Here is a 15,006-nt window from a genome sequence, read left to right as displayed (position 1 = left end):
ACTTTTTTTTTTTTTTTTTTTTTTTTTTGCCATCAGGCCACACTGAAAATTTCATGGGGAACTCAGAGGTCACATAAGTGGTAAATTTATTATATAGAAATTGAAAAGAATTGAAATTTAAGTTTGGCTCCAGTTTAGTATTATAAGATCTAGCACTCATTAATTTTCATAGAATTTAAATATATATTTTTTGTTTCATTATACTTTTTTAAATTATGCTTTTAACTGTATATGTGATTCGTTAATATTTCTTCCATTTAACAAAAATAATTTTGTTTCTTTATAAAGAATTGTATTGTTGAGTTTTAAATTTTTCTGTTGTTCACCATTGGGCTAGATCTTTCCTCATCTCTTTTCATGCCTTTAGATGCCTTCTGTTTCTGCTGTCCTTTTATATATATTCCTCAAGGCTAGTATTTCCATCTATTTGTCATGCAGGGGTGTATAATTATTGGCATAAGATCTGTGGAATGGGCCATTGTTTTCCAAACTTGATGTGTCTCAGTACATATTGGAGGATAGTGGGTGATACATGAATACAGTTTCTATAATATTACAGACAGTTTTTGCTTTTAGGTCGCTGGGTTGATATGGATAAAGAATTATTTAAGCTGCACGGCCGAGACTCAGCAGAGTTCTGTCTAGCACCCGTAAGTGATTAGTTGAATATTTAGTTTTAACTGCTAAAAAGGAAACTGTGTATCTCAGAGAGAGAGAGAGAGAGAGAGAGAAAGTATACAGATTGTATTGTTTTTACTATATATATATTTTTTTATTCATGTAATTGCATGTAAAATCCAGTTTATTTCATTATACTATTTTTTTTAAAAATTATAAAAAAATTCTATAATTCTGTAAAAAATTCTGTTTAAAAACCAGAGTAAACTCTTCTTAGTGGCACAACCACTAAGAAGAGTTTACTCTATCAGTCATGTGGACTTGAACTACAGTCAAATCAAACACATAGTGTACCACACTTTGGTGTCTAACTACTCATATTTAAAAGAATTATGGCTACATTGAGCTGTAGTTATTTTAAATATTTAAATATAAAATTTCTTGATCACTGTTTCTTCCATTTAACAAAAAATAAAATAAGTTGAGTATCCTTTAAAAAAGCAATTTTAAATGAGCACTCAAGAAGACTACTTGGAGCACAGTTTGTACAATATTCACAAACCTTTATAAAACTGAAACATTATTGTTTCAGTTTTATAAAGAGAGAGAGAAAGATTGTGTGCTGATACCAACCTGAAACTACTTCCAGGTGATAGAAGATATAATCAAGTTTATTCAGCAGATGGCAGCATAATCACAAAACTAAAATTGTGGCAGAATTTACCAGCAAAATTAAATTATTGATAGAATTTTGTTGGTTTTATCATTGATTGACAGCCTCTGTACAAGCTGTAACATATGGTTTCATCCTCAGATGGAGACATAACATGTTACGCACCATTGACCTTGACCTGGGAAATCCACACAAGGTGCCTGTTATGAACTCATTACTAGCATGTTGTATGGATTTCCCATGCTTTGCATCAAATATCCTTAAACCAGCTGCACTGCTTCCTTACTGACTTTCGTTTGCCCACCCCTCAGCTGGTATAATTACACTAAATGCTATCCTTTATGAATTTTCTGTACCATTGCAGAACTGTAGATCTGCTTATTGGCTTCTTTTTAAATCAATTTTGAAATTTACTCATAACGGTGGTAGACTGCAGCTTGTTGAACCAAAGTATGCATTGCACCTTTGCATGGTTGATAAAAGTTTTGTAATTATGCTATCATGTACTGCAGTGTGCATATTTTCTGGTTGGTCATTAAAAACATGATGATATCCTCTATCCTATTCACACAATAAGATTTTAATTTTGCATAGGAGGCTTGTGGATATCCTGTATTTTATAATAGGGAAAGTTACATTCCACACGAATAATTTTAACATTGTAGGCCAGTGGTTTTCAACCTTATTTTAATAACGGCACCCCTAAGTCACTTATTTTATTTTGGGGCACCCCTACTCAATTTTCTGCCTGTTAGATTCGATTCTCTCTCTGTGTATATATATATATATATATATATATATATATATATATATAAAATATTAAAAAATATATAGAGGTACTAAGTAAACATCAATTATAGATTGCCATAAAATTAAAAAGATACTGTACACCTTTTTATAATGAAATAAACATATAATTTTTTTTAAAAATAATAAGTTTTAAGTAACTTAAACCCAAATTACATGGCACCCCTGTTGAAAACCACTGTAGTAGCCTATAATGTTATTCTGCTTGCATTAAAATTATTTGTAATAATGATTGTATATATTTGCTTAAAATCATAGCAGAATTAAAAGTTAAAATAATTTGTTACTTACCTTCTTTTTTAAAACATTGTATAATCCTGTGCAAAAAAGGTTTAATAATAGTCATTTTTTTCTTCTCTCCTTTAATTTGTAATTATTCATGCTTAATGCAACTGGTCAGCTTGGGTAGCATGACCTGATACTGTTATGCAGTGCCACCAAACTGGAGCAGGAAATAAAAAAAAAAAAAAAAAATTCAATAAATCTATGGATGGAACAAGGTTTGATTTTGCATGCAAATATTAAATTATTATTTTTGAGTTAATGTACTGAAAACAATTAAAGGTTTGAATTAGACTAATGCAAAAATTAGAATATATGTATCCCAAAGCATGCCTGAGTGAAAAGGTATGTTTTTGTAAAATAATATTAAGGATTACAGCAAATGCAATTACTGCTCTGCTAATGAAAATATAAGGGAGAATTTTAAATCAGTATGGTGAGTGAAACTGTATGCATCGAAATTCCATCTTGTTTTAATGTATCAACTTATTTCCATGTGTTATGTACGAGAGGGATATCAAAAGGTTCGTACCCTTACCTAGAAATAATAGCCCTAGAAAGGTGAAACTTCACAGGAACTTTTAATCCTTTTCTATGTACTCTCCATGTATAGTAATGCATTTCTGCCATCTATGGATCAGTTGTTTAATGCTTTGATCTTAGAAGTCCGCACTTTTTGCCTGAAACCACGATTCCACTTCATTGATGACTTCCTGAGATGAATCAAAGTAATGGTTTTGCTGTTGCTTCATATTTGCAAGGATTCTTTCTATGTGCCTTTAGCGTAACATAATATTTTTTACAGATTTTGATTCAATATCATTCCTCAGTAATATTTTTAGGAATCAAGTGTTTTTTCCACACAAGTAGGCACTGCTTTTTAGTAAATAGAAGGGATTTCATTTATGCAGAACCATCACTCCAAGTAATACTGGCATCTGTTGTAGTGTTCTAATGGATTCTGAATCTCATTCAGGATCTGAATGAGATTCAGAATCCATCCCACTTGAATAGAATTCTATTTCAATATCAGAAGACATATTATAAAGAGCTAATTTAATGTCAGCAGCTTTAGCATTAGTAGAGGCACATGATGCAAGAAAGCAAGCTTATACAGCATCAGCCAAAAAAAAAAAAAACCCATTCCCATTTGTCTGATCCATTCATTCCAAATGTTTGTCTAGTTCTGCCTTGAATTTATTTAAGCTCAACTTCCACAACAACAGATGGAAATTTGTTCCAGCAATCAACTATCCGCTGGCTGATGGCAAACTTCCGCACATCTATTCTAAAACTGCCTTTCCTCAGTTTGAATATATGCCCGCTCAGGTTCTTAATCTGAGCAAGAGAAAGAATCCCATCAGCATTGAGCCTGCTCAATCCATTCAAGGCCTTATACACCTCAATCAGATCACCTCGCAAGTCGCCTCCAGAAGCTGTAATTTGCAGAACTTAAGCCTTTCTTCATAAGAGCACCCCTTTGTTCCCTTCTGTGTACCAGTCTTGTTGCCCTTCTCTGTACTCGTTCTAGCAATCTACATCATTCCTAAAATGAGGCTTTCAGACCTGTATACAGAATTCAAGGTGTGGCTTGACCATTGCCTTATACAAGGAGATAATCACCTCCTTATCCCTGCTAGAAAAATTCATTCCTGTATATCATTGACAAGACCCCATGACCTACTCTGGCAGCCTGTCTGCACCGATCAGAAAACTTTCATATCTGACTGCATAATTACCCCCAGGTCTCTTTCATTCTCCACTACCCTGAGTGTAACACCGCATAGTTGGTACATTTCTCTGGGGTTACTGCTACCCATATGTAGTACTTAGCATTTGTCAATGTTAAACTTCAGTTGCCACTTCTCAGCCCATCTACCCAACTTTTCCAGATCCTGTTGCAGCAGTATACTATCATTACTGTTATTAACAACCCTGCCAACCTTTGTATCATATGCAAACTCTGACATTAAGCTTGATATACCTTCATCAATATCATTGATAAATATACAGAACAACAATGGGACCAACACTGAACCCTGAGGGATAACACTAATAACATTTGTCCACATAGAGCAGTACCCATTGATCACCACTCTCTGTCTTTTTGAACTCATCCATCATTTTATCCATTGTAGTAACTTCCCCTTAATGCCACACTGCTCCAATTTGTACAGTAGTCTTTCATGTGCAACAGTATCAAAAGCTTTCCTGAAATCCAAATACAGGCTGGCCTCGATTAACGCGATTAATTCGTCCTGCGAGCGCATCGCGCAAAATGGAAACGCATTAATCGAATATAATAATCAATAGGAAAAATTATAATTGGTCTTTGACCTTCTGGAATGTCCATAAAGAATTTTAAAAATACCTTTTAAATCGCTTTTTAACAGTATACAAGGTAAAAGATAATGAAAATAATTATGGAATTAAATGTTTATTGCATAAAACACGGTTTCCAAACCATGCACCACTGAATATTTTAAATTTTCGAGGGAAACACAGCGATACTCGACATCTGTCAGACACCATGCGAACTACTAGCTCGAGGTAGTTCACAGTTTCAACATTTCTTGTTAAGTTGTTTTAACCAACTACTAAACGGAACTGTTGGGTATTTCTTTTGGTCTTGGTGTGCCTTGAAAAAAATTACTGAGACACTAAGGGTGCCATGAATGCCATGAACTGAGAAAGTTTGGGAACCTCTGACATAAAATACACAATGAAGAAATTACTGTTGCGGAAATATTTGAACAGTGTTGACTTTCTCTTTTCATCAGTCAATTTCCGATAGCCGACAACAATCTTCTCTGGGCCCTGGTGAAATAAATATCGCAGAGAACTTCACCACCTTTTGTTTGAGGTTCTTTGTGATATGAAAGGTTTCATCTAGTTCTTTTACCATTATCTCCTTCGCGGTAACATTTTCATCTGGCTCATTTAAAAATTTTAATATTTATACAAGTGACTTTATTGACTTTATTAGCAGGAAACAAACAAGTAACACGTCTTCTTCCGATGGTTGATGGAACACACCGAGGCGGGCAGCAGGCAAACGTTGGTTTATTGCCCGTCCGATTTGCGGTAAGCTTAACGTGCGATTCAAATCTTTTTCAACTATCGCATAAAAATCGCATCGTGTAAAGTGGTATAATTTTTTCAATTAGCGTTAACTGAAAATCGCGTTAATGTAACTCGCGTTATTCGAGGCCTAGCTGTATATGATATCAAAATTATTTTTTGCATCCAGTTCCTTTGTGACCACATCATAGTATCCAATCAAATTGGTCAGACAAGACTTCCTTTTGACAAACCCATGCTGTTTCTCAACTATTACTGCTGTCTTGTCTAGATGATCCTACAATGCTTCTTTCACCAGTGACTGCGTTATTTTCCCTGGAACAGAAGTCAAACTGACAGATCTGTAATTACTCGTGTCACCCTTTGATGATCCCCCTTTGTGCATTGGAGATACATTTTCACATTTCCATGGGGGCTTCCCCCAAGTCCAGGGATGCCCTTATAATTATGGCTAAGGGTTTGCTTACTTCCTTTGCTGCCTCCTTTAATATAACTGGATAAATCCCATCCACATCAGGTGCCTTTCTTATGTTAGATTTCAACAATTTCTCCTCCACTTTGCTCTCAGTTATTACAAAATCATTTAACTCCCTGTTAGAGTTTGATAAACATCTAGCCCTCTCCTCCTTGAATAACTCCTCACATGTGAATGTAGATGCAAAATACTCATTTAGTTTGGCAGCTATCTGAGAATGATCATCTACAGTCAAACCATTGATATTAATTGGACCAATCTGATTCATCCCCTTCCTTTTAGAGTTTATATAAGTAAAGAAGTCTTTGCTGTTTTTCTTTGCATCCTTTGCCAGAGATTTTTCATAATCTGCCTTCACTATCCTAACCTTCTTTGTGACTTGATTACAAACTAGCTTGTATCTACCATAGGCTTCTGTGTCGCCTGACAATTTATCTGCATCCCATGTATTTTTCTTCTCTGCCACGAGTCTCATTAGTTCATCTGACATCTATGTGGGCCTGAACCTAGAGCAGTATTTCTTAGTTGGAACAAAAAGCCTAGTATCTTCCAAAATTACTTCCTTGAATGCTTCCCATATAGAAATTGCTGTTGCTAATATCATCAGGTGGTCCCACTATACAGAACCTAAAAAATCTCTGAGACCACTGTAGTCGCCTTTACGAAAGCAAAAAACTCTTCCCTTTACCCCTGATGGTAGATGCATCTTTAAGTAAATCCCACATCAGTACACTGTAATCACTGTCACCTAGTGGTTCCTTTATCTGTAAATTCTTAATGCATGAATAATCATGCATTAAGAATTATCAAAAAGCAATAAGAGGGCCGGGGTGCCAAGTGATTGTGACTAAGCGATTTCTCTGTACTTCCAGTGCGATTTACAGTTCCTTTTTGTCCTTATCATTAAAAAATCTATTTATTTTATAACAGCTCTCGTAACAAAAGCCCCTGTACAGAGCAAGGAAGGAAAGCCACCTTTCTTTATTTTCTCATAGTATATTACTAACCACTATTACTCTTCGCTTGGTCACACCAGGCACCGCTCCTGCCGCCCCGTGGCGGGGCCGGAATTCTTGGCAGAAAAGTCTCTCTGCCAAGGGCTAAAAGGAGCAAAGATGGAACATACCAATACTGACTCTTGCGGGATCAATGCCCCATCACATTCTAGAGAGCAGGAAGATTACAACCCTTCCTATGCAAAGAAACAAAAGAAGGATACAGACCAGAATATCTGACCTCATTTCCTCATAATACATTCTTTGACTGACCAGCCGGTCAGCAAGCTTTCTCCTTTTCTGATCCAGAAAAGTTTAGAGAATGTCGCTGGCTCACCAAAAATGGTTCGCAGACTAAAATCAGGTGACCTGCTTGTTGAAACAACACAATCCAATCATTCTGACAAGCTATTTAAATTGAAAACACTTTGGAGGAACTCCCATAGAAGTGTCACCTCATGCCACCTTAAACTACTCAAAAGGAGTTGTAACAGAATGGGATCTTCTACATGTATCCGAGGAAGAAATTAAACAAAAGCTTTCAGAACAAAATGTTATTCAGGTAATAAGAATACTAATCAAAAAGGATGGTTCACTACTTCCAACCAGAAACATTATATTAACTTTCAACTTGCCAAATCCACCAACGTCTGTAAAAGCCGGATACTTGAACAGTCGTGTCCGACCATATATACCAAACCCAATCAGATGTTATAAATGTCAAAAATTTGGGCATTCACAGACAGTATGTCGAGGAACTGCTGTATGTGCTTCGTGTGGATCTAAAGACCATATCCATACCGAATGCTCTGCACAAACCTTACAGTGTCCAAACTGTAGAGGCAACCATTCGGTTGCCAATAACACGCTCATATGCAGCAACTGTCCAATAGCATAAACAGATAACTGCTGTTACCACCACCACCACTACCACTTCAGTTCAAACCAACGTTACAGTCCCACCAAACATCTCTATTTCTGATTGGGCTCGCTCAATTCTAGCTCCATCAGCAAAATCATCTTCATCTCAACTTCTAATCAAGCCATAAATACACCTGTTACAATTCCGCCAACAATGCCTTCTATGTCACGGCCAACCTTAAATACTAAAAACATAGATATAGATGACAAACTCCCTACCCATGATCATATGGATACATGTGAAAAAGAAGTCCCAGAAGAACCAACCTTAGAGATACATGCTGAGAAAGAGATGGAAGTTCACCCAATCTTCCCCAGAAAAGAGAAAAAGCCTGAGTGATCCAAGCAGACCCCCACTCATAAAAAGTCAGAAACAAATACAAATACAAAGCCAATATAATGCACACAATAATACAGTGGAATTGTCGAGGTTACTGCAGTAACCTTGATGACATTCGCAACCTAATTGATAAATATCACCCGGTAGGCGTCTGCCTTCAAGAAACTAACCTAACTCCACAAATAAATGCAGCAGTAAACCACTGCGGTACCTATAGACAAGACTGACGATTTTCTGGAGGAGCTCATGGTGGAGTTTCAATCTTAATTGATTGCAAAATTCCGTGTAAACGCCTCCAACTACAAACTTTTTTGGAAGCAGTTGCAGTTCGAGTCTCAATACAATTTACTTTCTCACTGGTCTCACTCTACCTCCCCCCCACAAATCAAGAATTTTCTCTTTCAGAATTGGAAGAGTTAGTAACCCAGCTCCTACCTCCAGTCTGTATCATGGGAGATTTAAATAGTCACCATCCCATATGGGGATCCCATCACCAAGACAAACGTGGTAAATTGATTGAGAAATTACTGTAAGAGCAAAACCTCTCTCTCCTTAATACTGGAACTGAGACATACATCCATTTGCAGCCGACCGGGCTAGTTGGGTGGGTAAAGTGCCTGCCTAGCAACCCAAAGGTTGCGGGTTTGAATCCCGCCTCGGGCTTGGAACAAAGTACTGCAAAAACCTTGGGAGGTGCATTATGGCCATAGAAGTCGATGCACCAACAACTACCAAATAAATAATAAAAAAAAAAAACATCCATTTGTCCACTGGAACAGCTTCTGCAATTGACATATACATATGTTCGCCTGTCCTATATCCATTGATTGAATGGTCAATATTGAATAATCCACTAAATAGTGACCATTTTCCTGTGGTCTGCAAAATACTAACAAATGATGTTGCACTTCACGATGGCTAAAAAAGATGGAGATTCCGTAAAGCTGACTGGACTAAATATAAAACAATTGCAGCAATAGACGAACAAATAATCACCACTCAGCCCATAGACAATGCTACATCTCATGCCACAAACCAAATTTTAATGGCAGTTGAAGCTACATTTCCTCGGTCATCTGGAAAATACCATAAACATGACACAGCATAGTGGACTGAAGAATGCAGTATGGCCAAAAGAGAGAGGAATAAAGCTTGGAATCTCTTCTGAAAATATCCCATTTTCATCAATCTCATAAATTTTAAAAAAGCCAGAGCCAAAGCTAGATATTTTCAGCATAAAAGTAGAAAGGAATCATGGATATGTTTCGCCTCCACAATTAACAAAAATAGAGATACCCATGTCATATGGAACAAAATCAGAAAACTAAATGGGAAATTTCTTTCAGTTCCAACTCCACTAATAATCTGGAATGGACAGGAGATAACCAACCCCAATGAAATCGCAAACTTACTGGCAACTACTTTTGCAAATATATCAGCAGTATCGGTATATACGCCATCTTTTCAGAAAATGAAAACTGTAGCTGAAAAATGCAGACTAAATTTTAATACCAACCAACAACTTCCATATAACCAACCTTTCAACATAGAAGAATTACAAAAAGTTCTGGCTAAGTCTAGGAAGAGTGCAGCAGGACCTGATGGAGTTCACTATGAAATGATCCAACAACTTAATCAAAATTCTCTAAAGGCATTGCTTATGCTACACAATAGAATTTATATGGAAAACTACTATCCAAATTCTTGGCTTCACTCCCTTATAATTTCCTTACAGCCTGACAAAGATCATACGATCCCTACAAATTATCGACCAATAGTGCTAACAAGTTGCCGTGGGAAAATCCTCGAGAAAATGGTGAACAACAGATTAACCTGGTTTCTGGAAAAATATAACGTACTTAACATAAATCAATACGGATTTCATAAAAACAGATAATCTCTGGACCCCATGATAAAAGCAGAAGCAAATATCCGCAATGCTTTTCTAAGGAATGAGCATCTAATAATGATCAGTCTTGATATAGAAAAGGCCTTTGATACTACCTGGCTATACAGCATTCTTAAAGATCTCCACAGTATTGGTTTGTGAGGAAACTTACCACTCTTGGTAAAAAACTTTCTGAAAGTTAGAACCTTCCAGGTAAAATATCAAAACAATCTGTCACAAATATACACACAGGAAGAAAGGAGTACCCCAAGGCCCAGTGCTGAGTGCATCCCTATATGTCATCAAAATAAACTCTATTATAAAAGACCTGCCAAAAACAGTTGAAACATTCCTTTATGCAGATGATGTTACTGTTTCGTGCCATTCACAAAACACGAACATGATAGAAAGACAATTACAAAGTGCAGTGAACAAAATAGAATTGTGGACTAAAAACAATGGCTACAGATTATCTCAACAAAAAACAATAGCCATACACTTCTGTAGAAAATAAAAAATGCACCCAGATCCAGAAATAAAACTAGAAAACCAGCTGATACCTCTAGCAAATAGTATACGTTTCCTTGGCCTGATTCTTGATAAAAAACTTAACTTTTTGGAACACATCAAATACTTCCTAACAACCTATCAAAAAAAAACTAAATATTCTCAGAGTTCTTTCTGCAATGAAGTGGGGAGCTGATTGGCTCACACTTCTTCACCTGTACCATGCTATAATCAGATCAAGACTTGACTATGGGGCCCCTGTGTATACCTCATGCAGACCAAGTGCCATCAAATGGCTTGATTCCATACATCATAGCGCCTTACAAATCTCTTTAGGTGCATACAGACCATCACCAATAAAAAGCTTATATGCAGAGACTCATGAGCTCTCATTATATCTCTGGAGGCAAATGCTGCTATTAAACTATGCAATTAAAATCCGAAGTCTTCCTCATCGTCCTACTTGGCAGTATCTTTTCAATCCACAGTGGGAAATCCTCTACAGCAATAAACCCACAGTAAATAAACCAGCCGGAATACGACTAAAAGAAACAATCTCAAAATGGGGCCTAAGCTTTGACAATGTACATGAGGATAATAGCATAAATATTCCACCATGGCACACTTTCATGCCAAACTGTGACACTTATTTTCAACAATGGGGAAAAAGCAGTCTGGCAAATGTCAACATAAAACAGATGCATGCAGCCCATGCATCACAGTTCTCGGAATACCTTCATATATATACAGATGGCTCTAAAACAGACACCAAAGTTGGTGCTGCAGTGGTCTTTCCACACACTGTTCTCTCAAAACAACTTCCAAACCAATGCAATAGCTATTCTGCTGAACTATTCGCCCTACAAATAGCCTTAAAATACATAGCTTCTTCCCCTCTTCTAAAACATCTCATATACACAGATTCATTGAGTGTAATACATGCTCTCCAACAAAGATAGACTCCATCACATCCCATTCTCTATCAGATACAAGCTTACCTTGTGAAACTTAAAAGCAAAATGAGGCAAGTAAAATTCTGTTAGATCCCAGGACATACAGGCATTGAAGGTAATGAAAGAGCTGATAGAGCAGCAAAGAATCCAACAAACACAAACCAAAGGCTTTACAAAGTTCCATATACCGATTACAGACCTATCATAAAACAGTTTCTCCACACTCAGTGGTCACAAATGTGGCAAAATGAATCAAACAATAAACTGTTTCAAATAAAACATGAACTACAGCCATGGAAATCGAGTCTTCGCAAGAATCGGCATGAAGAAGTCATTATATCCAGACTACACATTGGACATACACATCTTACGCACTATTATTTACTCACCAAAGCAAATCCTCCAGAATGCCTTCACTGTTCTTGTCAACTCACTGTAAAACATTTCCTTATAGAATGTACACAATACCACATGGCGCAACAATCAGCCTTCCATCTTCCTATAAATTTCCAAGATTCTCTGACCTTATCACAAATCCTAGGCGATAACTACAACATTGAAAATATATTTACTTATTTAAAATTAATAGGATATTTTGACCAGATATAAATCATATTTAAGAAATATAAATGTCCTTGTCACTAAACATTAATAGATAAGTGCAATATGGCCAAAGTTGCTTTTGTGCCAAAAAACCGAACAACAGCCAACAACCAGCCAGCAACAAGAGGGAGTAACACTCTTGATCTGATAATCAGATCAAGAGTGTTACTCCCTCTTGTTGCCTCTCTAACATGCTGCTGTAGAAAACAATCATCCAATAAATCTACAAAAGCATTGCTAGTGTGCAAGTGACCAATCCACAAGTTCTAGTCTATATCTGTGAAGTTAAAATCTCCCATTATAAGACACTCTAATTTACTGGCCCACTCTATTTTTCTGCACAATTGCTCATTATACTCATCAGACTCATTAGGCCTATAACAAACTCCAACTCTCATTTTTGCTTTCCCAATGCTTATGTCACACCAAACTGACTCAACATCGCGCTGTCCATCTATGTCAACTGGATGCACTTTCTTAGATTTGATGTGTTTATTAATTAACAGCGTAACCCCTTCTCCCTTTCTATCCTGTCTATCCTTTCTGTACACATTGTACTCCCCAAATTCGAATTCTGCATCCCTTATATCTGAGTGTTCACCATGTGTCAGATATCCCAACAATATCCACCTTGGATGTCTTAACCAGCACTTCAAACTCATCAAATATATTTACTGTACTCCTGTCATTGGTGTACATGCAAGTATATATGCACCTGTTCTTACTCTTAGTTACTCTTGCACAGCCCATGTATTTACTTGTTTCATGACCTCCAGCAGTTCCCAAAATCCCCAGCAACTGGCTTTCCGGGCTGCTGCTCATTCCAATAGAAGCAGTACAAGAATCATTTCCACCTTTGCCAGCAGCTACTGTTAATCTATTAGTCTGTGAATCCCCCCCAAATTAGCAGTTTTCTGACCCACCTAACATTGCCTCGATAGCATCAGCAAATATTCTTGCACCCCTTCTATTTAAGTGTATCCCATCCCTGTAGAAGCAATCTCTGCTGTTAACAAGCACAGACCTTTCTGAGAAAAATACTACCCCATGGCCCTGCACAATCTCTTCAGAGCCGAATTGATTGACAAGGCTCTCGTCATATACTCCCTCCTGTCGTGTCTGGGCAGGATTGCAGACACTTTCAAATTTAATTCTAACTCACGACTTTTTTTCAGCATTGACCTGTACTTGTTTAGTAAATCCGCAGATCTCCCACACTTAATGTCATTAGTGCCAACATATACAACGATATCACCTTTTGTGCCCTTAAAAGATGATATCTGCTTTACAACGTCAGCATCTTTTGTCCCTGGCAAACATACCCTGGTCCTATTTCAACTATCTGTCCATCCTTTTCCTTCTCAGTGTTCAGGCTGTGGATCCAATTTAATAATTCTTTAGGGTAAAATTTCATAGAAAAATACTTTTTATGCAACATGTTATCAGTAGATACACACTAGAGATGTTTTGTTTTTCACAAACTGAAGAATTAAAATTCAGCGAGCATAATCTTAAAAAAATTTTACCTTTTCTTCTTGTGGAAAGTACTAAACTAAATAAAATAACTTTGACATAAGCAAAAAACATGAAATTGTGAATCGTGTATACAGCTTTTATAGCACTCTCTAGAGAGTGTGATTGGAGCTAAGAAAAACCCCAGCCATAATGCAAATAGATGGTTCAATTATTGTACCAATATCAACCAGTTGTTCATTTCATGTGCCTTTCTTTTTATGTTTAAAAGAAAAATTCAAAATCGATTAATTACTGAAGATATTATTTGTTGTGATGCACATAACCTCCTTATTGTGTACAGTATTTATTTATGTTTTTGTCTGATATATTTGTCACCCAGGATCAAATGGCTAGTGGATTCTCCTGAGAGTCAACTGTGTCAATGCCATGCCCCTACTCTCATGGTCTGAGAAACAGGATTCAGGCTGGTGGAGATACAGGTATGGTGTCTAGATAGACCTGATGTTGCATTCCTGAATAAATTTATTTCTTGGTGGGCCCATTTGGACTCCATGGTAGATACTGAACTGGAAAAAAAAAAAAAAAACCATTTGTGAATATTCTGATAATCAAAACTTCTTCTGGGACTCCAACATGGACCCTCATCATCAGCCATTTTCAATCCATTGCAGGATGATGGCCTCTCCAACAACTTTCCAGTTCCTTCTGTTTTGTGCAGTGGCCATCCATTTACTACCCACAAACTCATGAATTTCATCTGTCCATCTCCGTTGTTGTCTTCCAGGTTTTCTTCTAGCTCCTCTTGGGTACCATTCTGTTATTTTCTTAGTCCATTTTTTATCATGTCTTTGAGCTAAGTTTCCTGCCCAAGACCATTTTAGTTCTTTAGTTTTAATAAAAATGTCCTTTACTTGAATTTTCTGCCTAATCCATGAGTTTTTCTTCTTATTGAACAGTCTGATTCCCAATATAATTCATTCTATTCTTTGCTGTGTCGTTCTCAGCTTCTCTTCCATTCTTTTGATGAGTGCCCAAGTTTCACTTCCATAAGTCATGGTGGGGGATATACATTGGTTCATTATTTTACGTTTCAGACAAATTGGGATATTGCTCCTCAGTATGTGACTATATTTCCTGAATGCTATCCATCCAAAATTTCTTCTCTTGACTTCCAGCCATTTATCATTATTACAGCCAATGACTTGTCCCAAATAAGTATATGACTCCAACTTTTCAATTACTGCTCCTTCAATCATTATATCCATTTCTGTGGCATACTTGTTCATCATTACTTTTGTTTTAGCCATATTCATCTTTAGTCCAAAATCCTTACTAACTCTGCATAACTGACTAAGATTTTCCTCTAATTCTTTGGGACCTTGGCTTA

General features: G+C 36.7%; 1 protein-coding gene across 1 annotated transcript in view; it reads left to right on the top strand.

The window, feature by feature from the left end:
• ProRS-m (prolyl-tRNA synthetase 2-like protein, mitochondrial) overlaps nucleotides 1–15,006 on the top strand; it is a 293,464-nt gene that overhangs the window by 45,353 nt on the left and 233,105 nt on the right. Inside the window, exon 4 of the mRNA XM_090370015.1 lies at nucleotides 577–650. Within this exon, the coding sequence (XP_090226141.1) occupies nucleotides 577–650 (74 nt within the window). The remainder of the gene's footprint in view (nucleotides 1–576; nucleotides 651–15,006) is intronic.

Source organism: Mastigoproctus giganteus, chromosome 3 (assembly GCF_048544385.1).
Source record: "Mastigoproctus giganteus isolate SK-2022 chromosome 3, ASM4854438v1, whole genome shotgun sequence".
Lineage (NCBI taxonomy): Eukaryota > Metazoa > Arthropoda > Arachnida > Uropygi > Thelyphonidae > Mastigoproctus > Mastigoproctus giganteus.
This window is presented reverse-complemented; position numbering and strand designations above follow the sequence as displayed.